At 38.7% G+C, this 27756-nt stretch overlaps 3 protein-coding genes across 3 annotated transcripts; all 3 read right to left on the reverse strand.

Annotated features, from left to right (window-relative positions):
* Nucleotides 1-3399: 3399 nt before the first annotated feature.
* Nucleotides 3400-6579, reverse strand: LOC107825371 (uncharacterized). The gene is made up of 5 exons (XM_075230013.1): nt 5654-6579; nt 4960-5255; nt 4615-4893; nt 3954-4073; nt 3400-3842 (listed from the first exon to the last, which is right to left on the reverse strand). Exons 1-5 carry the CDS (start codon nt 6577-6579, stop codon nt 3400-3402), a joined length of 2064 nt encoding a protein of 687 aa, XP_075086114.1.
* A 7901-nt stretch (nt 6580-14480) lies between these two features.
* LOC142168848 (uncharacterized) lies at nt 14481-14918 on the reverse strand. The gene has a single exon (XM_075230014.1). The coding sequence runs from the start codon at nt 14916-14918 to the stop codon at nt 14481-14483; it is 438 nt and encodes a 145-aa protein (XP_075086115.1).
* Nucleotides 14919-15980: 1062 nt separating this feature from the next.
* LOC142168849 (uncharacterized) lies at nt 15981-16817 on the reverse strand. Its single transcript, XM_075230015.1, has 2 exons — nt 16464-16817; nt 15981-16214 (listed from the first exon to the last, which is right to left on the reverse strand). Exons 1-2 carry the CDS (start codon nt 16815-16817, stop codon nt 15981-15983), a joined length of 588 nt encoding a protein of 195 aa, XP_075086116.1.
* Nucleotides 16818-27756: the final 10939 nt, after the last annotated feature.

Below are 27756 nucleotides of genomic sequence, written 5' to 3' on the forward strand. Positions count from 1 at the left end.
GACATCCGCTGGATTTCCAGTGTTGGTTATGCCTTTGCCGAACCTTTAGTACTTCTTTCCTTTTTATTGTTGATAGCTTCAATCATCTTCTGATTGATATCTTCCTTCAGCTTTGATTTCTCTCCTTGATGACTTCAATCATCCTCTGATTGATATCTTCCTTCAGCTTTGATTGATTATCTATTTCTGGACTTTTATTGCTTCTCTGATTCCTTGATTGCTTCAATCAATCTTTGATTGATACTTTCTTTTTTACTTTGATTTTGATTGATTTCCTTGAATCCCCGCATCAAACATAATTATATTATTTTTCATCATTAAAACTAAAATCTAACAATCTCTCCCTTTTTAATGATGATAAAATAATATGTATAAATACCAGTTAACTTTCCTGTAATTTTACTCCCCCTCAATGGGTGTTTTTGACTACCCCTCAATGGTTTCAGTTGACTCCCCCTCAATTAGTCGACTAATGTACCTACAGAAGTTATATTTTTTGTCTCCCCCTTTTTGACATCAGTAAAGAGGGAATACCACTAAAGCAGATAATATAGCATATAACCATTAAACATGAAATATAACTAAGGATGGCATGATAAGCATGCAGAGTCATAAAAGAAAGAAAAAAAACATCCAGTTGACTGGTTAACCAGTCCAAAACAGCAAAACACAAAAAGAATTGTTTGAGCTTTCCACCACTAGTGACGCAGGAAATAGGTAAGAGTATTGCATATGGCCTCCTTTAGACGGTTAAAGCTGGCATTTACTTCAACGGTTACCCATCAATCCTGTCATGAACTTCCTTAAAGGCTTTGATTATATTTTCTCCATGTATCTGAATTCTGACCCTTATCTTGGAGACGTCTGACCCTGTTTCCTTGGAAATTATATGAATGTCACCAACAGTGGATTGAGTTGCAGTAAGGAGTTCTTGGATGATAGTCAGCTTGTTGTTAATGACAGTTAATTTTTCAATGATAGCAGGATCACTAACACTGTGAAGAGATACAAAGGATTTGACCTTGGAGTCGGGTTTAACACTTTTGACTTCACTGTCATATTTATTTACCCACGTGCCCTTTACACACATATACCCTATACTAGCAAAATTCCTAGAATTGTAGGATTTTGACACATATACAAGAGGGTATTCTGAGATGGAGATATAGTGGGCTTCTAGGATATAAGATATGGCCATACCATAAGGCAGACTGGTGGGATCATCAGCACTCTCTATCATAAAATTTATGACCCGGGAGGATAACTTAATCTTGAGTTTGGTCACAAGACAATAAACAAGAAAGGTGTCTCTTTGAGAGAAGGTAGAGAATGATCCAGTTCTAGGAAGAAGAGTGGTTGCAACAATGTGGGCTAAGACACGAGTTTCAAAGTTGACATCACTAGGACCTAACTGGTTTGGGAGAGAATCAGAAGGGCACTCAGCAATACAGTGTTTTGCTTTATCAAAAGAAATTTCAAAATCATCAGGCCAAGTGTTTTTAAAAGCAATGGAAAACCAGAGCATTTACACAAAACAATTGAGTCAAACGTAGCACAATCAAGAACAATGCGCTTACCCAGAACTAAGGATTCTAACCTATCAGGCTTACTAGAGCAAAGATTTGCATAAAACATTTTCACTAAAGGTTCAGAGACTTTAGGAGGGGGTAAAAAGAGGAATTTTGACCAACCTTGAAAGGAAAAAAGATCCTTTACCTTACAGTTGAGGGTATTAATGACATCAAGATCAACAATTCTTCCATGATCAATGGGCTTGTCTTTTAGGGCAAGAAAGAAATCCAAATTTGGGGAATCCCAAAAATTGAGGTTTGATTCTAAGGAGCTTGAAAGGTCTACTCTGGAGTTTTTAGAGGTAAGGGTTTCAGGAGGATCTTCCATGGGCCTTTTTCCTAGAGCTTTTTTTCCTAAGTGAGAGTAGTCTGAAAGTTCTACCTGTGAAGAGGCAAAACCTTCGGAGTGGTCAGATCTTATGTCTACGGGTTCTGGGGGCTGAGAAGAAGGTTTGCCTCTAGACTGAGTACTTTTTCTGGTGGAGGCAAAAGGGATTTTGGGGTGTTTAGCCATGGGAGAACCTACTTTGAGAGAAAGGGTTTCTGAAGAGGGTTTTTGAAAGATGAAGACGAGGAAGTCAGAGAAATGGGTTCAGAGTTTAAGAAGGAAATATTGACGGTTGAGTATATGAAAGGAAAGGGTGTCAGTGAAGAGTCATGATGATTGGTTTTCCTTTATTGGAAGCAGTGATTGATGTAAAAAGAGAGGGAAAAGCGGAGGCGATACATAAATGAGTACACACAATAACAATTTGAGCATTAGTCAAATAAGAAATTAAAAAGACAAATAGGTCCTAATTTTTGAAATTAAGAGAAATAATACCAAGTAAATCTCTTAAAAGACAGAATCTATCTTCTAGTGGACGCTTAGTGAAAATACCAGCTAATTGATCAGTGGTACTAACAAATGACAATTCTATATCACCTTTGATAACATGATCTCTAATAAAATGATGCTTGATGTCTATATTCTTAGCTCTAGAGTGATGCACAGGATTCTTTGAAAGGCATATAGCATTAGAGTTATCACAAAAAAATTTGAATATAAATAATAATTCATAATCACCCAATTGATGAGACATCCATAGTAAATATGCACAACATTGTCCGATGGCAATGTATTTAGCCTCTGTAGTGGATAATGCAATTGATCCTTATTTTTTACTATTCCAAGAAATCAAGGATTTTCCCAGTAATTGACACATGCCACTGGTGCTTTTCCTGTCTTCCTTGTCACCTGCATGATCAGCATGTGAAAAACCTTCTAATTTAAAATTTTTAGAGCATGAATACCATAGTCCATGAAAAGTAGTTCCAATGAGATAACGAATAATTCTCTTTACTGCAGTCAGATGAGACTCCATAGGAGCTGACTGAAACCTGGCACATTTACAAATTTTGAACATAATATATGGTCGACTAGCAATTAGGTAAAGTAAAGAACCAATCATTCCATGATATTTTATTTCATCAACGGGATTTCCCTTTTCATCTTTATCAAGATTTGTTGTCGGGAACATAGGTGTGCCAATAGCTTTAGCATTGCTCATGCCAGATTTCTTAATTAGCTCCTTGGTATATTTCGTCTGGAATATGAAGGTTCCTTCTTCAGATTGTTGGATTTGAAGTCCAAGGAAAAAAGTGAGCTCTCCCATCATACTCATTTCAAATTCGCTTTGCATAAGCATTGAAAATTCCTTGCACAACAAGGGGTTAGCACTACCAAAGATAATATCATCAACATAAACTTGAAACCATTTAAGAAGGCACTCTTGACATCCATCTGGAAAAGTCTGAATTTCTTGAAGGATGCATATGCATGAAGAATTCATATTGACTCTAGACAAGCTACTGGTGTAAAGGTTTCATCATAGTCGACTCCTTCTTGTTGAGAATATCCTTGAGCTACTAATCTGGCTTTGTTCCTTATGAATTTTCCATCCTCGTTGAGCTTTTTTCTAAAGACCCACTTAGTTCCAATTACAGTAGGGTCTGCAGGCTTAGGCATCAATTTCCATACTTGGTTCTTATCAAACTGATCCAGTTCTTCCTGCATGGCTTGAACGCAGCTTGAATCTTTGAGAGCCTCGTCTATCTTCTTTGGTTCAATCTGGGAGATCAAGGCTAAGTTTGCCTTCTTCTTGTTAGTTCCTCTGGTTTTCATCCCTTCAATTGGATCTCCTATGATAAACTTTTGAGGGTATTCTGGCTCACTCTTCCATTCATTTGGTCGCGTTATGCTTGTAGGAGTAGTCGACTCTATCTGTGCTTCTGGTTAACTATTGTTAATTTCATCAGTCGACTCTGTGGCATTTTCTACCCTGTTAGTTGACTCTTGGAGATTGCTTGACTGAATTGTTTCTTGATTTTGATCTTCATCACCTGCAATGATTCCTTTCTCGACTGAAGTGTCATTTTCATCAAATACTACATGTACTGATTCTTCTAGAGATAAAGTGCGCTTATTATAAACTCTAAATGATCTATTGTTTATAGAATAACCTAGAAAAATACCTTCATCACTTCTTCAATGAAATTTACCAAGATTTTCCTTACTATTATTGTGGATAAAACACTCGCATCCAAAAGTATAGAAGTAGCTTATGTTGGGTCGTTTACCTTTCCACAGTTCATATGGAGTTTTCTTCAAAATTGGCCTTATGAGACATCTGTTGAGAATATGGCAGGTTGTATTTACTGCTTCTGCCCAGTAGTGGTTTGGCAATGAGTATTCTAGTAACATGGTTCAATACATATCCTGTAGAGTTCTATTTTTATCGTTCCACTACCCCATTCTATTGAGGTGATCTTGGGGCTGAGAAATTGTGAGTGTATCCTTGATTATTGCAGAATTCTTCAAATGCTCTGCTTTCAAATTCTCTTCCATGATCACTTTGAATGGTTGTAATAAGATATCCCTTTTCTCGTTCAACTCTTTTAGAGAAGATCTCAAAGTTTTTCAAAGCTTCATCTTTGTGAGATAGAAAAATCACCCATGTAAAACGTGAGTAGTCATCAATAATAACAAATACATATCATTTACCTCTTATGCTAGTAGTTCTAGTAGGGCCAAACAAATCAATATGAAGCAGTTGTAAAGGCTTAGATGTGGACACAATGTCTTTGATTTTGAAAGAGTTCCTTGTGTGTTTACCAATCTGACATGCATCACACACATGACTTCTAGAAAAATTGAGTTTGGGAAGACCAATAACTAAATCATGCTTGGGTAGTTTATCTATAAGATGCATGCTTGCATGACCAAGTTTCTTATGCCATAACCATGGATCATCAGACATGGATGTTAAGCAGATGTGACCATCTACATTTTAGAAGCCATCAAGAATGTAGACATTTCCATACCTTTTTCCTGGAAGGATTATTTAACCTGACTCATCTTCAATAGCACAACCTTTTTTCTTGACTTTTACCTCATATCTGGAATCACACAGTTGGCTTATACTTAGAAAATTGTAGTTGAGTCCATCTACGACATAGACTTCAGTGATATTGCAGTTTTTATTGAATGGGACTGTGCCAGTGCCAACTATCTTCCCCTTTAAGTCATCTCCAAATTTAACACTTCCACCATTTATTTTAGTGATCTCTTTGAATAGATTTTTGTCACCTGTCATATGGCTGGAACACGCACCATTTTCCTTTGCGGCTCTTTCTGTGGTATTCCTGCAAAGTTTAACAATTACTCTCTCTTAGGTACCTAAGCTTGCTTGGGTCCTTGTTGGTTAGTATTAATAAGATTAGGGTTGTCTTTGGGTTTCCAAATCCACCCTGGAACATTTGATTTTCGAAAACAACAAAAGGAATATTTATGCCCACTTTTATTACAAAAGTGACATACAGAAGGTGATCCAGTTTTGGATATTCCACTAGTGCCTGTGGACTATATTCTGGTTGGTCCCTTTTCAGTTGACTTGTTAGTTTCTTGGTTGGACTTAACAGAATTATGACTGATGGATTTGCGCATGCCATTGAGTTGCATTTGCAATTCCTGAAATTCTTCTTGAAGTACTTCTTTTTTAATTTCACATACTTCAAGCTTGAGTTTCCAGACTTTCTTTTACCTATTGAGTCTCTTTAGTTCATTCATCAACTTTTGAAACTCTTTTAAAGTAAGGTCAAGAATATCCTGTAATTCATTGCATCTTTCACAGTTATAGGATCTTACCTCGCTTGTTTCACCTCGTGCCATAAAACAGTTTTCATTTTCATCCTTGCATTTGTCATCTGAAACATCTTCATCTGTCCAGCAGCCTGAAAGTTTGTTTATGTCATTTTTCAGAATTGTCATGAAGCACAAATTTACTATTTCTTCTGGTTCTGAAACGTCTTCATCACTCCAGCATATAAAGGATTTATTCTTGATAAATCCTCTGGCAACTTTTCTTTTTAGATATGGGAATTCAGCTTGTACATGTCCGTATCTTCCACATTCATAACATTTTACATCATTCTTGTCCTGCTCATTGTATTGCCTGGTTCGCCTTGATGATATTCTTTCTCTTTTGGTGATTCTGTATCTTCTCATTAGACCATCCATGTTCCTTGATACCATGGCAATTTCTTCCTCGAGGGCTTCAGGATCATCGTCAATGTCATTTTTGGTCTTGTCAGTTATAGCCTTAAATGCGACTGTTTTCTTCTTTTCTTCATGGATTATTTTCTTGATATGAGTCTTTTCAAATGCTATGAGATCCCCTCGAAGTTCATCATACGATAATTTGTTTAGATCTTGTGATTCAAGTGTAACTACTTTTGTCTGCCAAGTCGTAGGGAGACTTCTCAAAATTTTCCAAACATGATCACCACTTGTATATGGTTTACCAAAAGCTTTTAGATCACTAATGATTTTACTAAACCTTGCAATCACTTCTTCAATGGATTCTACTTCTTTCATTTGGAAGAGTTCGTAATCATGAACCAACATATTGATATGCGTTTCTTTCACTTTGATGGTTCCTTCATAAGTGACTTGTAGCTTATCCCACATTTCTTTGGATGTATCACAACTGGATATTTTTTCATATTCTTCTCCACTTATAGCATTATAGAGTAGATTTATGGCCTTAGCATTGACTTAAACAATTGCCATATGCCTATCTGTATATTCGTCTATATCTTCCGGATCAGCAGCATGTTGTGCTGCTACAGGTAGTGGATAGTTCCCTTTCTTGATTACTCGCCAAACTTTGATATCATATGACTTTGCATATATTTCCATACGCACTTCCCAGTGAGAAAAATGTTGTCCATTGAAATAAAGTGGTTTGACTTGTGATGTTCCTTCTTGAAAGAGTGCTCCAATAATTCCTTGGTTTGCCATGATCTTTTCTCACAAGTTGTTAAGCAAAGAAGAGTGAGACTAGCTCTGATACCAATTGAAAGTACAAGGGGGGTGAGGTGAATTGCTTATTTTAAAATTAATTATTATAAGTTGACTAGTTTACCAATTAGTCGACTAGAAATAAGAGTGAGATAGTAAGAAGTACAGAATTAAAATGCAGAAGTAAAGAAAAGGAATTAAAGACACCAGAGTTTTTGTACTGGTTCGGATTCAATGTGAATCCTAGTCCAGTCCCCTTGGGTTGCAAGGGTGTTCTCTTTAAGTGATTGAGTTTCTTGAGTACAAAATGAATAGTGTAGTTTTACACCAACTGCTCAATTTCTATGTCTCTCGTCTTTTCTTGATACAATGCCTCACCAATGATTTTCTCTCTTTCTTCTCTAACTTGTTACACAACAGATCTAGTAGAACTACCTTGCTTATTTCAAGTAGAACAAAGAGAGGGTAAATGGTTTGATCAAAGTATGTATCTTCAAGTCTGAAACGATCGAATATATACTTTCCAGGAGGCCTTAGAGTCTGGAGAGATTTGTGAACCCAAGAGATTTGATCCTTGAAAGGAATCACTGATTGATTCTTTCCAAGAATAAGGTTGATTCTTGTTATACTTCCTTGATGAATTGACTTTGATAGCTTTCCATCTTTAAGCCTTGATATTCGCCGAATTTCCAGTGTTGGCTATGCCTTTGCCGAATCTTTAGTACTTCTTTCCTTTTTATTGTTGATAGCTTCAATCATCTTCTGATTGATATCTTCCTTCAGCTTTGACTTCTCTCCTTGATGTCTTCAATCATCCTTTGATAGATATCTTCCTTCATCTTTGATTGATTATCTACTTTCGGACCTTTATTGCTTCGCTGATTCCTTGATTGCTTCAGTCAATCTTTGATTGAAACTTTCCTTTTTACTTTGATTCTAATTGATTTCCTTAAGTCCCTACATCAAACATAATTATATTATTTTTCATCATTAAAACTAAAATCTAACATTACGTGGTAAGAGAAATGAGAATGCAGCAATACCTGGAAAAGGTACGAGAATTGCTTAGGCAATTATAGACATGGAAGGCCGTGCAGATACCGAGGGAAGAGAATGCAGAAGTAGGTGCGTTGGCAAATCTCGCATTTGTTGATGATGTAACAAATGCAGAAAATGCTATTGTGATAAATTTGTTTCATTCGGCATTCCACCAAGTCAAGAGTGAGTTAATTTTTAATAATCTAACTTAGGATTGGAGAAACGAATTTGTGAACTTTTTGCAGTATTGTATCTTGCCTGAGGACAAGAAGAAGTCACAATTACTTTGGCAAAAAGCTGCTTGGTACTGTTTAATTCGTGGAAATTTATATAGAAAGATGTTTGGTGGACCTTTAGCATGGTGCCTTGGTCAATCATAAACAGAGTATGTGATGAGAGAAGTACATAAGGGGTATTGCGGCAATCATGCCGGGAGAAGATCGTTGGTGAAGACATTAATTAGAGCAGGATATTATTGGTCAAAATGGAAGAAGAAATAGAAACCTTTGTAGCCAGGTGTGATAAATGTCAACGATATGCCAATAACATGCACCGCCCGGCAAAGCTGTTGCATTCAGTTATTTCACCATGGCCCTTCACGAAAGGGGGCATGGACATTGTAGGGTCGTTGCCTCAAGATAAAGGAAAGGTACTGTTTATGTTAGTTTTAACAGATTATATTTCAAAATAGGTAGAGGCATGTGCGGGAAAAAGAAGTCATGGATTTTATATGGCGAAACATTATATGTCGATTTGGGGTTCCAAAGGAAATCCTATGTGGCAACGGCCCGCAGTTCATAGGCACGAAAATCACAGAATTCTTTCAAAGTTGGTAGATTAAATGTATTACATATGCACCTTACCACCATGTGGCCAACGGAATAGCTGAATCAACAAATAAAGTTATTATCAATAACTTGAAGAAGAGATTAGAAGAATCAAAGGGCAAATGGCCAGAAGTATTACCGGGGTTATTATGGGCTTATCAAATGACAGCAAAAACAAGTATGGTTGAGACTCCATTTTCACTAATATATGGTGCAGAAGCTTAAATTCTTGTGGAAATAGGTGAACCAAGTATGAGGTACACACATGCTACCAAAAAGGCAAATAAAGAGGAGTTGCAGGTAAATTTGTATTTATTAGAAAAAGGAGATAAGCAACATTAATTCGAATGGCAGCTCAAAAATAGATAGTTGAACGATATTACAACAGGAAAGCTAATTTGAGGTACTTCAAGATTGGTCACTTCATCCTCAAAAAGATATTTCGGTCAACAAAAAGGTGGCAAATACGGGAAAGTTGAGCCCAAATTGGGTAGGCCCATATAAGGTTCGAGGCATCGCAGGAAAAGGAGCATACGAGTTAGAAACCATGGATGGTAAGGTTCTACCATCGAACTGGAATGTGGTTCATTTGGAGAAGTATTACTACTAGACGAGGAAAATACCCACGGTCAAGTATCACGCAAGTTCAATTTTATTTTTTTCTTTTGAATTTTACTAACCCTTTTAGATGATAGGCCCATACCAAATGATGGTATTAAACCCTAAAGACACGCGAAATACTGAGTTATTTTCGGTCTAGGTTGCAACTTTTCTATTGGAAAAAAGTGTTATGCAGCCATCGTCTAAATAATTATCTCTGAGTCTCATTCGTATTTTCCTTTTTAGGGAATTGACTAAAAGAAAGGAGTGATCCAGTGTTTGGGATTTCATACTTCAAAGCTCCAACACTTGGGGGGACTATGCATATAGAAGGAAGCAAAAAGAACCAAAACCATAGTTCAGCCTGAGTCAAAAACATTGAAGAAACCTTGAAGACTTTTCAAAGGAGTTCTAACTCGCGAAAAGGATGCAAGATATTCCATATTCCTACGAGTTTTAGGTTAAGGCCAAAATTTTGGTCACAGGATAATCGAAGTCACTGAATATTAAGGAATTTTTAAATGCAATAGAAAGATCAAATATTAAAAGGGAAAATCATAATATGTGGCAAAAGCAATAGAAACATTTATATATTAACCCTAAAACAAGGGAGATAAATTTGTCATCTAACGCCAAAAAGACAGGGGCAACAAAAACAAACCTTCCAAAAAGTTGTTAAATTAAGGAAAAGGAAGCATAAGGGAGTTCCAAATAAAAGCCAGCAAAAGAGTAAGGAAAAGGAGAAAGGCTAAGGAGCATCATCAACGAGAGAAGAAGGATCAACTTGGGGAGAAGAGGCTTGAACATCAGCTCCGCCAGGAACAAGTCCATCTCCATCACCCTTAGAACCCTCGTCTTTAGGTGTGGAAAAGCTTTGACACTGCTGAGTTTTATCAATTGCTTCTTTAGCCCTAGTAATCTCAGCATTAAGGTCAAAACCTTCCCGTTTGGCTTTAATTAAAGTCTCGAGGCGAGTGTTCAGAAAAAACCCAACTAACATCCAACGATAACTTATCCTCAAGGGCCTCGTAATCCTTCTCCCACTAATCAATCTCAGCTCTCAGCTCTTCTTTTTCTGCTTTCGAGGATTCATAGGCTGTCTTTAAAGGGGCAAGAGAACTTTTCAAGAACTGAATTTTATCTATAGAGGTGCGGAGATCTTCCTAAGCTTGGGTAAGTATTTGAACCAATTCACTCGCGTAAACCTCTTTTTGATTAAGGAGTTCTTTCAAACGCCTTATCTCCTAAGTAGCCTTGGAAAGTTATTCAGCAAAAGAGGATTCCAATCTATTCTTATCCTTCCCGATTTGACTGGAAGAAGCTTTTTCAACCGCCAACTCAGCGGAAACCATTCTCATTGTTGCTCCAAAGCATTCTTCTCTTCTGTAAGAACTTCCTTTTCCAGTTGAAGACCTTCAAATTGTTCTTTCCAGTTGTCAGCCTTGGTATGCAATTCAATAATTTGCTTGTCAGTCTGAGAATCTCTTTTCATAAGCTTTGTGCCAATCAAATTAATCTACAAAAAAGGTAGGGGAAAAGAGTTATGAATAAGGAAAAAGAAGGAAGGAAATGTAATTAAACTTATACATTCAGATAAGAATGAACAATGTCATTCATTAAGGTGAGTGAACTATGGCTTTCCAACTTCTTCTTCTCCACGGAGCCTAACAATGGTTTTAACCACACATCATCTTGACTAGACTTCCTCAATAAGTTCCCACCTTCAGGGACCTCAATCACAACTCTTTTCATCTCCCTTATGTTGCTAGAAGGCTCAGCTTCTACATGAGAAGCAGCAATGGGAGCAACAACTGGAGTAACATCAGGTAAAGACACAGGGGTTTAACAGTAGATGGAACTGGAAGGGAAGCGAGAGGTAATTCTTTAGAAATAGCCCCGAAGCCTTCTTCACCCTCAAAGCCATGGGAACAACCTATCAACAGGACTGGATGAAGGATTAGTAGCGTCTTCATCAGAAATATCTAAAGGAGTATTTTATGGCTCATCAATGAGTCTGAAAGGAATTGAACTCGATGGAGGATCATGAGAAGCAGGGGTTTCATTATCAGAAACCATGTGTCTCCTGACACATGGTGTTTTCACAAAAGAACCTTCTTCTACCTCATGTTTATCATCAGACCCACGAGCTTCACCAGTTTTCCTCTTGGAGGAAGAAGCACTCGAAATCTGTTCCTGAGCAAGATTTACAGAAAGTCTGGTTGATGGAACAGATGTGGGACTAATGCCATGAATAGCAAACCCTAATAAAAAGGGGATGATGAAAAATTTATATATGAAGAAGTAAAATAAATAGAAGAACTATGAGGGTGAAAAGTACCGTGCGTTTTCACTTTTCAACCAAATTTTTGAGAAAGAAATTTCCAAGATCTTTTTTTCATAGGAGCAGTAGTCAACATCTTTTATACACAATCATGGAAGCCGAGAATTTCTTCAAAGACTTCCATAGTTGCTGAGAAAATAGGTATATGGTTACATGAAGGAATTCAAGACATATAAAAAACGTGCAAAGTTCCATTTTTCTGGAAAAGGCATGTTTTCTTCACCCACTAACGCACTAGTGGGGGTAGCAACAAAGCAGGCGTACCAGCCACGATTCCGGTCATCCTCGGGGCTAACTAACACTCTTTTACTTCTAGACACGAGGGAAAAGACTCCTTCATGAAACAACTTGGGGGGTAAAGATGAAGTAAGTAACGAAAGGTAAAAGGGACGGAAACCAAATCCGATAAATAACGGAGGCATGATACAACCCTCCACACGATAGGACCAATCTGGCCAAGGCACACGTTAAAATAACGACAAAACTTGATGATCATTGTATCAATCGGAGGATTAAACCCTAAAGTAAAATGGTAGGTATAAACAAAAGAAAAACTGGCATGGTAAGAGGTGATTCTTTGGTTAGCACCAGGGATTAAAACTAGGAATTCTGATTTTCAAGACATTCTCGTCGAACTAAGGAAAAAAGATCGAGAGTGATTAAACTTGGATAAAGTTCAGCAGGGTTAAGGGAAGCTATAGAAGAGACTTGATTTCTCATGGACTCACGGCCTGTTACAAAAGAACATTCTTGAGGAACAATCTTAGTAAATGTAGGTTCATGCACAGGTTTATTTAGTTTCCTATTTCTAGAAGAAGATCTAGGGATTAGAGGAGCCCTAGGTCTAGAAGAAGATATCCTAGTAGAACTACTTTTAGAAGAGTAACCACGATTAGATAACGAACCGAGACTACGAAGCTTACCACCTCTCCTACTTCTAGTAGGAGAAGTAGAAGAAGAAAGTTCATCAACGATCACAACTTTGTGAGGGTCTGGTGATGATGAAGATATGTTTAACACTAGAAATACAGAAGAAAGTTAGAGAGATACAAAGAAGGGCTAAGGTAATGGATAAAGAAGAAAGAAGGTTTCAAGAAATCAATAAGAATAATGTATTGATAAGGAGAAACAATTGTCGTTAAAATTAGTCATTATGAAGCGTCATAATGGAACCGTCACTCCGTGACTGACGCAGCCGTAGTAAAATCCCTAAAAAGCATTGAGAAAATACAGATCCAATCATAAGAAGGCACGTGGCATGGGCATTAAATGAATGTGACATACGTCGCATTGATTCTGAAGGAGGCATAATGATACTCGGGAAATGGTGGCAAAGAATTTCCGCCATAAAAACTTACCACTTCCCGAATATTCAGTTGAGAATATTCAGAAATTGGAGGGACCACCTGTATTGGTGGAAAAAAGACATGACACATAGACTATCAATAAGTTGACGGAGCATGACGCGTGAAAAATTGATGTAAGGACAAGTGGCACTCTTAATTAGACGAATTAAAGAATGTAGAAAAGGCACGGGAGAAGCACCCACAGGGTTACTTTGAGGAAAGAACCGGACCTGACAGCTGTTAAAGGACAAACATGAGTGAAATAAATGAAGGTTGCAAAGAAGGGAAGATACACGAACTTGATGTAAATAAGGAAGAAAAATAGATACAGTTACAAGGAATCTTTAGTCATAAATATATCCATTACGGTAACATATGGTAACATGCAATCAATACAATTAATACCATTAGCGAGCCCAAATTAAGTGTGGGAACCGCTATAATTGTATGTGACTATATAAGGATAAAAATCTCATTTTGTAAGGGCAAGTTACAATTACTATTGAAATCCACACTATTATTCTTTGCTTTATTCTCCAAGCTTTAAGGCTTAATTTTGGGGAGTGATTATCAATTCATTTCTTATTTTCCTTTGTCAATCATCCATTCTTTGATTTATTCTTCCAAAATTGTTGGAAAAGTGAAGTAAATCTTGGTTATCAATAACCTGATTTCTTCTAGATATTGACTTTGACGGAGAAATCTATTTTTGGTTAAACAATAAATAGTTTGGGTTGTTGTGGCAATATATGAGCTAGTTTGACTCGGTACGGAGTTAAAGAAAAAAAAGACTTTTGAAATTTGTGGTGTTAAAAGCTTAAGGGTTAAAAGCTTTGTGGGGCCATGACATTTGTATGGTTATAAAAGCTTCTTATTAAGGATAAAATGGGTAAAATAAAAAGTTTAAAGTTGACTTATTTCCAAATTTAGAAATGTGTAATTTATTTTAGAACAGACTAAAAAGGAAAATACTTCATCTAATTTGAAACAGAGGGAGTACTAATAACCTGGTCCTAAGGGCCCGTTTGGACATAAAAGAAATTCACTTTTTTCTGAATTTTTTTTACTTTTTTTCAGAAATGGTATTTGCCCATAAAATTTTCAAATTTCACTTGAAGTTGAATTTCAAAAATTTGAAAAACTCTAAAAACTGTTTTCAAAATTTTCACTTTAAATCACTCACAAAAATTCAAAAATAGCTCCAAATTGTATTCATGTCCAAACACAATTATAATTTTCAAATACTTTTTTATTTTTTGGTGACTAACTTTTTTATTAATCACTAGTGTAAATCATTAAAAAAACATAGCTCGACTAACTCAGTCAACTATCTATATAAACACCCAAGAACAAAATCTATACATCATAACTACGAACTATCTACTAAAACTGAAGACTATGCATAATGGTTTGGACTCATGGTGCTGCTCTAACATGGCACATCACTGTTATCTCTCTTGCAATTGCTTCCCAATTTCTACTCTTCTTCTCAAAAATTCTATAGTTTCTCTCCATCCATATGGCATAGAGGCATTCTGCATACGCCATCCTGAATATTTGAGCTTGCGGTAATCTCCCTTTTTCACTTTTGATAGCCCATTCCAGATGGTGCTTCCACTGTGTATGCTTGCAGCTTTGATGTTGAATCCACTGCATAGTCTTTTCCCAGAGTCTCTTGGAATATTCACATCCTGCTAGCAGATGATCTCTAGTTTCCTCTTGTTCTTGACAAAGACTGCACTTTCCTTCTACATTTATCCCCCATCCTATAAGCCTGTCAGCGGTCATCAATTTACCTTGTAATCCCAGCCACTTAATTATCTTGGCTTTAGGTTGAGCATTATTCTTATACATGAGACATTTCCAAGGTACTCTAGCATTGTTGGGTAGTAGCTATTTATATACTAGGCTAGTGATGATTTTCTTTATTGTTGTATCATTTTGAATTAGCTTCATATCCTCTATGGCTTCCATTATCTTCCTTATGATCCAACAGGCTTGTTGAGGAATGCTTGTTTCCTGAATTTGTTGTCCTTTTATATAGTATGTATGCACCCATCTAATTCTTAGCTTGTCCTGTTTGTGAGCTAGGTCTCAATATGTTTTTGTCACAGCAGCTTTGTTCCACAATTTGATGTTGATTAGGTTTAATCCTCCCATGGATGTTGGAGAGCATACTCTTTCCCATGCTACCAGTGCTTTCCTTGTGATTGTATTAGTTTCAAACCAGACAAAGCTCCTACAATAAGCCTCTATATGTGACAGGAGTTTTACAGGTATTAGGAATAATTGAGCCCAATATGATTGTACCCAAAAAACAACGGATTGTACCAAATGAACCATGCCTACATAAGAGAGTTTTTTGGCAGTCCAGAAAGTGATTGTGGTTGTAATGTTGTGAACAAGTGGCTTCCACTGGATAAGATTTAGTTTCTTTGTAGATAATAGTACACCAAGGTACTTGAAAGGGAGGTCTCCTTGGTTAAATCCCATCTTAGCTAGTATTGTTTATTTCTCCTAATGTTGAACCCCTCCAAAATACACATAACCCTTCCTCATATTAGCTTGAAGGCCAGAGGCTGCAGAGAAATGAAGGAAGCATTGTTGCATTGCTGCTACTGATGCTAGGTCTCCTTTAGTGAACATAAGAAGATCATCTGTAAAACTGAGATGAGTGATTCCTAGCTTAGCACATCTAGGATGATATTTAAAAGCTTTTACTTCTTTGAGTTCATTCAGGCATCTACTAAGGTACTCCATAGCCATAGCAAAGAGAAAAGGTGACATTGGATCCCCTTACCTAAGACCCCTTGCAGCATTAAAAGGCTATGTTGGTTCCCTATTTATCATAATGGTATAGCTCACTGTATGTACACATTCCATTATCCAAGTAATAAATTGGGATGGAAAACCTAGTTAAAACATGAATTGTTCTAGAAAAGGTCGTTCAACAGAATCATATGCCTTCTGGAGATCAATTTTAATCATGCATCTAGGTGATACTTGTTTCCTGGTGTAGGACTTCACTAGTTCATGAGCCAGTATGATATTATCAGCAATCTTTCTTTCTGATATGAAGTCTGCATGTGCTTGATAGATGATATCAGAAATCATAGGTTGCATTCTAGATGCCAGTATCTTTGCTATAATCTTTTATAGGATAGAACAACATGTTATTGGCCTATATTCCTTTACTGTGGCAGGTTGAGCAGTCTTTGGCACTAATGTAATGGTAGTACAGTTGACGGCCTTATACATTTTCCCAATACTGAAGAATTCCTTGATTGCCACCATTACATCTCCCTTCACTACTTGCCAGGATATTTTGAAGAAATAAGAGTTAAAACCATCTACACCTGGGGACTTCTCATCTCCTATTTAATTCAATGCTTTGAATACCTCTTGTTCAGTGACCTCTATACATAGGTCCAGTTTTTGTCGGTGTGACAAGGTAGGGCCTTTCCTCATGGTGTGCTTGTTGATTGCTGGTAGTATTTTTGCTGCAGATCCCATAAGACCTTTGTAGAAATCTACAATCTCTTCTTTGATGCTTTGAGAGTCTGTGAGTTTAGTGCCAAACATTGAAGTTAACTCCTTAATCTGTTTTCTTTGCTCCCTTTCTTTGACAATAGTTGTGAAATATTTTGCATTAGAATCCCCTAGCCTTATCCAATGTGCCTTGGATTTCTGTTGCATTTCTTGATCCTCAATCATAGACCATTTCTCCAAGTTGTGTAGTTGCTCTCTCTCCATTTCCACTAGTTCATCCGAACATTTGTTACTGATTTGTTACTGATTTGTTACTGATTTGCTTCTGAGTGTTGATCAATTCAGCTCTAGTCTTCTCAATCTTTTGTGATATGTATTTGAACTCCTCATTGTTCAGCTGCTTTAAAAGAGGCCTCAAAGCTTTTAACTTTAGCCATATATCTTTCATCTTGTTGTCAGCCATATTATTCCTCCATATTTGTTTTACCAGTGGAAAGAATTTGGCATGCTTAGCCCATACATTAAAAATCTGAATGGTATCTTAATGTTTTGTTTTTGATGAGCCATTTATAATACCATTGGAGAGTGGTCTTGTTACACCCCATGTTTTCATATGTGAAAGTATGCCATAAGTAAATTGATGAAAGCTCGGAAATGAGATGTTACATCCCGTACTTTTGTACGTTAAAGTTTCATCGTAAGTTAATCGACGTAAGCTCGGGAATGAGATTATCTGGAGGTTATAAGTATTATGCTATTTCAAACAAGTGATAAATAAATTCTTGAAAGTGAGAGAGTAAGCAAATCGAATAATATGAGTTTCGTCGAAGTTTGACATTTTGAGGTAAAATACGGTTCAAGCTATAATACCCTATATTTATGGACTAGTACCATATAAGATACCACATGACCATGATGGTAAGATGTATAAAGTGTGTTAAAAGTGAGTAGTATTTTAAGTAATTTGAGATAATTCTTAATTATGTGTGTAATTGGTTAATTATTAGATTAGTTGGAGATTAACAAGTTAATTAAGAAAATGAATGGATAATTTTGGATAAGCCTACCCCCCCCCCCAAACGTGGCATCAAATCAAGCCCTATTTGGTGACTCTTAATTCATAAAATAGGTGGCACATTTGGAGGATTTTTATGGCTTAGTCATCACAAAAAGGTGGGGCCCGCAAACCTCAAAAATAAGAGATTTTAATACACCTTCTATGTGGGATACTTATGTTGCTAAGATAATTGAAACCTCAAAGATAAGAGATTTTCATACCTTGATTCCTAAGAGATTTTCATACGGATGGAACCTCCAAAGTAATTCGTTTGAAATTTCATAATGCGATAAAGCGTGAGATTTGCGATTCTAAGGGAGTACAGTGCAATCTTTCTAAAGAATACCATGCGGATTTTTTCCTATTTCGATTCGCCATCACACGTTTTATCATAAAAGACATGCGTTAGAGGGATTGTCAAGAGAATTGACTCAGGTATATTAAGGCTATCCCTTCTTTCCTTTTGGCATGATCCATACGATAAAAACGAAATGAGCAAATGCACAACTTTCACAAATTACTCTATTCATAGAAGTACTAAAAGTGCCTACGTTTTTTATTCCCCATGTATCCTATTATTCTATCATTTGTTCATGGGTCTCAGAAAATACGTAAGTTGATAAAGTTTATTTAATGATATTAATCAAAGGCATATTGATCTTATGACATTCCGAGAAATCTTATTAACGCACTTCTTATGCATCTCATGCATTTATACATGTATATTGACCCATGTCCAGATGGCGTTATATACGCGTATATATATGTATATGGGATATGGGAAAAGGTTACGGCGTTATATACGCACCACCACCTGATCAACTGGTATACGTTGATGATTTTGCCCACAGTGGCCGAGATGATATGATGGGATGCCCTCAAAGGCTTGATGATTTTATGTATACATATACCTATGCATGGTGTGACATTTATACGCATATGTATGGTATTATAAATATTAATGATTCACAGAGTTATTCAGACTTACATGTTGAGTCTTTTACTTCATGTTTCTCTCATGTCTATTGTTTACTGATTTTCATTCCTGACATACTCGGTACATTATTTGTACTGATGTCCCTTTGCCTGGGGACACTGTGTTTCATGCCCACAGGTCCCGATAGACAGGTTGAGAATCCTCCAAGTAGGCTATCAGCTCAGCTAAAGGTGTTGGTGCACTCCATTTGCTTCGGAGTTGCTTATATGGTTGGTAAAATTAGGCCATGTATTGATTGGTATGGCGGGGCCCAGTCCCGACCTTTATGATACTTATGTATTCTTAGAAGCTTGTAGAGAGATGTCATGTATACGGATACATGTATGGCCTTATCGGCCTATGTTTTGAGTTTACAAATGATCATGTTGGCCTTATAGGCCCGTATGTCAAGTGTATAAGTTTCTATATCATGTTGGGTCGTTCTATGTCGAGTATTCTCTTATGTTTATTCTAGTTATCTCATGACAGCCTTTCCGGCTCATTTACCTACGATAGTATCACATAAAATATACATTATGTTGGTACGCGGTTGAGTATGGTACCGGGTGCCCGTTGCGGCCCATAGTTTTAGGTCATGACAAAAGTGGTATCAGAGCAGTTATGTCCTAGGGAGTCTACAAGCCGTGTCTAGTAGAGCCTTGTTTATGGGTGTGTTGTGCACCACACTTATAAGCAGGAGGCTACAGGGAATTTAGGACTGTCACTCTTTCTTCTTACTCTAGATCATGTGGTAGAGCTCAGTTGTAACAATTCAAACTCTTAAACTTTATTTTATTCGTAATAAGATGATACCTACATTCAAACGACAGTTGGTAAGAGATTGAATGTGGTTGTGGAAGAGTTGAGTTAGAGGAACTCGATTTTGCATCGTGCTTATGATGAATAAATGTGAGGTCTTCAGCAGAACATGTGTGTACTAAAACGTGTAAGCTTCTTGATAAGGAGCCTTAAGGCAAGAATATCCATCCACCCATATGGTGAAAAGAAATGAGAGATTTAGAAGGAAGATACAAGTTTCAACAAGTAAAAGAAGAAAGGTGAAGAAAGATGCGAGGCGCCCAGTTAATGAAGATTATCAGTATTTACAATTCAGGCAGAGAAATACAAGACCTTTGAGTCACCTTCAACAATAACAGATGTATGTACAATTGGCCATACCTATTTCAGTTATGCCCTATGAGAGCTAACAGATATGGTTTAAGATGAGGACGGGATATCAGGATCCGGCTGGGGTTAGAGTAACCCAAAATGGTGGATGGATTGTTTGCGTTAGTTGACATTCCTGAAGGATATTGCAAATGTGCTAATAGATCTCCTTGTGAGACACCCAGATGGTGCACTCTAAAATAATACATCTAGATATGAGAACTACAAAGATAGGCACTAGAAGCCAGGAAAGGATAAATATTATCTTAGTGTGGCTCCCGTCCCTAGTAGAGAGAGAATGTTAGGCAACCCAAAGATCCAATGAATGGAACAGGGGGAGCTAAATGCAAAAGAATGTATTATTGAAGTTTTCAGAATAAAGTGATAGACAGAAATGTTAGCAGGGAAATAAGAAGAGAGTTAATGAAGAATTATGAGTAAGATGTGATACATGGATGACAACGATAGATCAAAAAAAATGGCAGTATTACAAAGTCTATAGTCAAGTGAAGGAAAAGATGAGAAGTGACAGGCCTTGAGACAACAAAAGAGTATAGGCCATAAAGTCATATTGTAACGATCCGACCGGTTGTTCTGAGAGTTATAGCCTCGTTTTCCCTATTTCTATTTGTTTTTGTGTTATTCAGCTATATTATGTTATATCGAGCTAGTTGGTTCGGGACCGGAATGGTTTTAGAGTGAATTGAAACACTTAGTCTCTTAAATAGAAACTCAAGTTGGAAAAATCAACCGGATATTGACGTATATGTAAACGATCTTGGATTTGAATTTTGATGGTTCTATTAGCTCCGTTAGGTGATTTTGGCCTTAGGAGTATGTCCGGAATGTGATTTGGAGGTCCGTGGTAGAATTAGGCTTGATTTGGCGAAATTGAAAATTTGGCGATTTCGGTCGGAAATGGAAAATTTGATATCGGGGTCGGAAAGGAATTCCAGAAGTTGGAGTAGGTTCGTAGTGTCATTTGTGATGTGTGTGCAAAATTTGAGGTCATTCGGATGTGGTTTGGGCTTGTTTCGGCATCGGTTGCCGAATTTGAAAATTCAGAAATTCTTAGGCTTGAATCCGAGGGTAATTTGGTATTTGGATGTTGTTTTGAGTGATTCGAAGGTTCGACTAAGTTTGTATGTTGATACATAACTTGTTGGTATTTTTGGTTGAGGTCCCGAGGGCCCCGGGGTGATTTCAGAAGGCTAACGGGAAGTTTGAAGTTGGAAAATACAGTTGGTACTGCTGTTCTGGTGTGGCCGCACCTGTGGGTTGGGAACCGCAGGTGCGAGTTTCGCAGGTGCAGAATTTAGTCGCAGGGGCACGGTTTGGAAGCATGGGGTTTTATCGTAGAAGCGGATGAGAGGTCGCACCTGCGAGACCGCAGGTGCGAAGAGGTTATCGCAGGTGCGGTTTTAGGACCTTAAGTGACTTCCGCAGATGCGGGCTTTTGGGCGCAGAAGCAGAAGCCGCATATGCGGTTTTTCTGGGCAGAAGGCATAAATTGAACCCTTCGCGAATTTTTGGTCATTCTTCACAATTTCAACTTTGTTTTTGGAGCTTTTGGAGGGTTTTGAAGAGTGATTCAAGGGGAAACTCGTTGAGGTAAGGTTTTTGAACTTAATACTCGAATCTATGATGAATTTCAGTTGTTTAAGCATGGAAATTGTAGAAATTAGGGGTGAAAATTGGGGAAACTAGGGCTTGGAATTTTTAGAGAGTAATTTAAGGATTTGAAGGACCAAACGATGTCGGATTTTGATGAATTTGGTATGTTTAGACTCGTGAGTGAATGAGCTTTCTAGTTTTGTAAATTTTGTCGGATTTCGAGATGTGGGCCCAGGGGCCGGGTTTGAGCCAATTTCGGGTTTTGGTCTAATTTTGTAGCTTTTCTTGTGGAATTCATTCCATTGGCGCGTATTGATGGTATTGTACTGGTTGTGAATAGATTCGGGGCATTTGGAGGCCGAGTCCAGAGGCAAGAGCACTACGGGGTAGAGATTTGACCGGTTTGAGGTAAGTAACGATTGTAAATCTAATCCAGAAGGTATAAGACCCCGGATTTTGTATCATTCTACTATTTTTAGTGACGCACATGCTATGTGACGGGCGTGTGGGCTTGCACTGTTGGGGATTGTGACTTTGTCCATCATGTAGCGACTATAAAGTTGCATACTTTGTTGAAACTATATGATACTTATATGTTTTGGAAAGAGTTTCTGTAAATTTGGGTTGAATGCCATGTTTGGGCCTTGTGCTAGTGCTGTATGGACCCTTAGGGGCTTTTTCTTACTATTCTCTCATTGTTTTCGAATGGAAATCTATACTCAGTCATGATTATACTTGTTTACCGCATAACTCAGTTTTATGACTCTACTTTGATGCATATAAATGTTTTGGGCCGAATTCCCTGCTTTACTGAAATGCTCGAGGGGCTTGAGAGGTTTATGACTGAGTGAGGCCGAGGGCCTGATTTGTGAGGATGAGTGTGGATCGGGACTTCCCGCCTGTAGAATACTTTTTTATTATGGCACGTGAGTTGTCCGTACAGCATGTGAGTTGTCCGTGCAGATTATAGCGCTTGGGTTGAAGGAGCCCCTCTAGAGTCTGTACACACCCCCAGTAAGAGCGTGTATCTACTGAGTGCGAGTGCCGAGTCCCGAGTGACTGGGAGGCATGAGTGATTGTGAGGTATGCTCGAGTGGAAAGAGTGATTGTGAGGTTTGCCCGAGTGGCCCGAGTGGCACGAGTGACAGTGAGGTTTGCCCGAGGGGCTGTATATGAGTGATGTTTTGCCCGAGGGGCTGTTTATAATTTCATCATTTTGCTCACCTTTGCATTTTTCCTTTGTTTGAAAACCGTTGAAAAATATCTTTAAATGATTTTTACTGGAACTGGGTTAAACGAGATATTTTGATTCAAATCTTGATTTTTAAAGCATGTGGTATTTTACTGAGTTTTCCTGATATGAATGTTATATGCTATATTGCTCATCACTAATGCTCAGTCTTTATTTATTGTTGTTGCTTACTGAGTTGGCGTACTCACGTTACTCCATGCACCTTGTGTGCAGATTCAGTTGTAGCTGGACACGGTAGCGGTTATTGATTATTCTAGTTGTAAATTTTCTTGGAGATAGCAAGGTAGCTGTTTGATGATCGCAGCCCCTGCTCTTCTCCCTCTTATCTTCTTCTAGTTGTATTTAGTTATTTTCCAGGCTGAGTTAGCCTTGATATTATTAGATAGATTGTAGTAGATGCTCATGACTAGTGACACCCGGATGTCGGGCTTTTTTTTTCTTTTTCGCACTTCTGTTTTCTTTGATTTGAACTCCTTAAATGAAGGTTTTATGTTAAATAGTATTGAAATTATCTTTGAAATGAAAGTATCAGTTTGTTTGGAAATGAGTCGGCTTGCCTAGTTCCACGATAGGCGTCATCACGACAGATTAGGATTTTGGATCGTGACAGATTTGTATCAGAGCCTAGGTTACATTGGTCTCACGAGTCATGAGCGGGTTTAGTAGAGTATTGATGATTGGTACAGAGATGTCTGTGCTTATCTTCAGGAGGCGGCAGAACCTTTAGGAAACTCCACATTCTTGAATTCTTGTCGTGCGAATCTGTTGATTCTAGTTACTAAACATTTGTTGTTTCATTCTCTCACCGATGGTGAGGACTCGTACCACTGGTCAGGAGGGCTAGCCATCAGTACCACCAACAAGGCCCCCAGTGGCCGAGGCCGTGGTAGAGGTTGTGGTAGGGGCAGAGGTACAGCAGCTGGGGCAGTACCTGCACATCCACCGGTTGTCCCAGATCATGACCAAGTTCTAGTTGTTGATGCACCAGCTCAGGCACCACTTGTGCCTATTGTGATTCCAGGCCTTCAGGAGGCCCTAGCTTAGATTCTGACAGCCTTGCTCAGGCGATCTTTATTTCGACGGCCGTAGCCACTTCTCAAGCTAGAGAAGGCACTCAGACTCCCGTCGCTCGCACACCCGAGCAGGTTATTCAGGGACTTCAGACACCGAAGGTACTACCAGCCCAGTCGGTTGCAGTTGCTTAGGATTTTGTGGTTCCTGCTATGCTTGAGGATGATCGGCATAGGTTGTAGAGGTTTGGGAGACTCCAGCCACCATTTTTCAGTGGCACAGAGAGAGAGGATGCTCAGGACTTTTTGGACAGGTGTTAGAGGATACTCCGTACTACTGGTATTTTGGAGACTTGTGGGGTCTCATTCACTACCTATCAATTTTCTGGGGCTGCACTTAGATGGTGGGAGACTTGCGAGAGGCATAGGCATGTTGGCGCAGCAACCCTTACTTGGCAGCAGTTCTCCGTTGTCTTTTTGGAGAAGTTCGTGCCTCGATCTCGCAAAGAGGAGCTGTGCAGACAATTTGAGTGGCTTCGCCAGGGTGATATGTCTGTGACACAGTATGAGATGCGATTCTCTGAGTTGACCTGTCATGCGATCTGGTTGGTCCCCACGGACAGGGAAAGGATTATGAGGTTTATTGATGGTCTCACTTATCAGCTACAGTTTCTCATGACCAGAGAGAGGGTTTTGGGTGCTACTTTTGATGAGGTTATTGACATTGCTCGGCAGATTGAGATGGTTCCCGGATAGGAGAGGGTTGAGAGGGAGTCCTACAGGCCTCGTGGTCAGGGTGGATTCAGCGGTGCTCCTTTTGGGGGTCAGTTCCAGCACGGTAGAGGTCGTCATTTCATACAGGCTCAGTCAGCTCGGCCATTTCATCGGGATTCATCATTTGGCCATGGTTCTCACAGTTATCATTAGGTCCACTCATCACTTAGTGCCCTTCCAGTTCATAGTTCATCCCGTGCTTCACTTGTTCAGGGCTCTTCCATGCCAGGTTCTTCTACCAGTCATCCCGGTGATAGGGTTTCCCTTCAGTTTCCGCTGCCAGCACCGTGGAGTTGTTTTAAGTGTAGGGAGCTTGGTAATATGTGGAGGCAGTGTCCTCGTTGTCATGGAGGTCTATCTCAGCAGAAGAGTCAGCCTCCGACTACAGCACCAGTTACCTCACCACCCGCACAGTCAGCTCGGGGTGGAGGTCAGTCAGCTAGGGGTCGCCTTCGAGGGGAAGGCAGATCAGGGGGTGGTCAGGCCCATTTCTATTCTCTCCCTGCCAGACCAGATGTTATTGCTTCAGATGCTGTGATTACAGGTATTGTCTCAGTTTGTCACCGAGATGCCTCAGTATTATTTGACCATGGTTCCACGTATTGATATGTTTCCTCGTATTTCGCCTATTTTCTGGATATGCCATGTGAGTCCTTAGTTTCATCTGTACATGTATATACTCATGTGGGCGATACTATTATTGTGGACCGCGTATATCGATCATGCGTTGTGACTATTGGGGGTCTAGAGACCCGAATGGATCTATTATTGCTAAGTATGGTTGACTTTGATGTGATATTGGGTATGGATTAGTTATCTCCATGTCATGTTGTTCTAGATTGTCATGCTAACACGGTGACGTTGGCTATGCCGGGAATTCTGAGGGTTGAGTGGAGCGGTTCTGTAGATTATGTACCAAGTAGGGTAATTTCATATTTGAAAGCTCAGCGCATGGTTGAGAAGGGTTGCCTATCTTATTTGGCTTTTGTGAGGAATGTTAGTGCAGAGACTCTTGTCATTGATTCTATTCCGGTGGTACGTGATTTTCTGGATGTGTTTCCTGCAAACCTGTCGAGCATGCTGCCTGACAGGGATATTGACTTTGGTATTGATTTGGTGCCGGGAACTCAGCCCATTTCTATTCCACCGTATCGTATGGCACCGGCGGAGTTGAAGGAATTGAAAGAACAGCTTCAGGAACTCCTTGATAAGGGGTTTATTCGGCCTAGTGTGTCACCTTGGGGTGCACCGGTTCTATTTGTGAAAAGGAATGATGGTTCCATGAGAATGTGTATTGATTACTGGCAGTTGAACAAGGTCACGTTCAAGTACAAGTATCCTTTGCCTCATATTGATGATTTATTCGACCAGCTTCAGGGTGTGAGGGTGTTCTCCAAGATTGATTTAAGGTCCGGTTATCACCAGCTGAAGATTCGGGATTCAGATATTCTTAAGATATCAGCTCAGCTAAAGGTGTTGGTGTGCTCCATTTGCTCCGGAGTTTCTTATATGGTTGGTATAATTAGGACATGTATTGATTGATATGGTGGGGCCCAGTCCCGACCTTTATGATACTTATGTATTCTTAGAAGCTTGTAGAGAGATGTCATGTATACGGATACATGTATGGCCTTATCGGCCTATGTTTTGAGTTTACAAATGATCATGTTGGCCTTATAGGCCCGTATGTCAAGTGTATAAGTTTCTATATCATGTTGGGTCGTTCTATGTCGAGTATTCTCTTATGTTTATTCTAATTATCTCATGACAGCCTTTCTGGCTCATTTACCTATGATAGTATCACATAAAAGATACATTATGTTGGTACTCGGTTGAGTATGGTACCGGGTGCCCGTTGCGGCCCATAGTTTTAGGTCGTGACAAAAGTAGTATTAGAGCAGTTCTGTCCTAGGGAGTCTACAAGCCGTGTCTAGTAGAGCCTTGTTTATGGGTATGTTGTGCACCACACTTATAATCATAATACTACAGGGCATTTAGGATTGTCACTCTTTCTTCTTACTCTAGATCGTGTGGTAGAGCTCAGTTGTAACAATTCAAACTCTTAAACTCTATTTTATTCGTAATAAGATGATACCTACATTCAAACGACAGTTAGTAAGAGATTGAATGTGGTTGTGGAAGAGTTGAGTTAGAGGAACTCGATTTTGCATCGTGCTTATGATGAATAAATGTGAGGTCTTCAGCAGAACATGTGTGTACTAAAACGTGTAAGCTTCTTGATAAGGATCCTTAAGGCAAGAATATCCATCCACCCATATGGTGAAAAGAAATGAGAGATTTAGATGGAAGATACAAGTTTCAACAAGTAAAAGAAACAAGGTGAAGAAAGGTACGAGGCGCCCAGTTAATGAAGATTATCAGTATTTATAATTCATGCAGAGAAATACAAGACCTTTGAGTTACCTTCAACAATAACAGATGTATGTACAATTGGCCATACCTATTTCAGTTATGCCCTATGAGAGCTAACAGATATGGTTTAAGAGGAGGATGGGATATCAGGATTCGGCTGGGGTTAGAGTAACCCAAAATGGTAGATGGATTGTTTGCGTTAGTTGACATTCCTGAAGGATATTGCTAATGGGCTAATATATCTCATTGTGAGACACCCAGATGGTGCACTCTAAATAATACAGCTAGATATGAGTACTACAAAGATAGGCACTAGAAGCCTGGAAAGGATAAATATTATCTTAGTGTGGCTCCCGTCCCTAGTAGAGAGATAATGTTAGGCAACCCAAAGATCCAATGGATGGAACAGGGGGAGCTAAATGCAAAAGATGTCTTATTGAAGTTTTCAGAATAAAGTGATGGACAGAAATGTTAGCAGGGAAATAATAAGAGAGTTAATGAAGCATTATGAGTAAGATGTGATACATGGATGACAACAATAGATCAAAAAGAATGGCATTATTACAAAGTCTATAGTCAAGTGAAGGAAAAGACGAGAAGTGACAGGCCTTGAGACAACAAAAGAGTATAGGCCATAAAATCATATTGTAACGACCCGACCGGTCGTTCCGAGAGTTATAGCCCCGTTTTCCCCATTTCTACTTATTTTTGTGTTATTCAGCTATATTATGTTATATTGGGCTAGTTGGTTTGGGACCGGAGTGGTTTTAGAGTGGATTGAGACACTTAGTCTCTTAAATAGAAACTTAAGTTGGAAAAGTCAACCGGATGTTGACCTATGTGTAAACCATCTTGGATTTGAATTCTGATGGTTCTGTTAGCTCCATTAGGTGATTTTGGCCTTAGGAGTGTGTCCGGATTGTGATTTGGAGGTCCGTGGTAGAATTAGGCTTGATTTGGCGAAATTGGAAATTTGGCGA

The sequence above is a fragment of the Nicotiana tabacum genome, chromosome 14 (genome assembly GCF_000715075.1).
Source record: "Nicotiana tabacum cultivar K326 chromosome 14, ASM71507v2, whole genome shotgun sequence".
NCBI classification, from domain to species: domain Eukaryota; kingdom Viridiplantae; phylum Streptophyta; class Magnoliopsida; order Solanales; family Solanaceae; genus Nicotiana; species Nicotiana tabacum.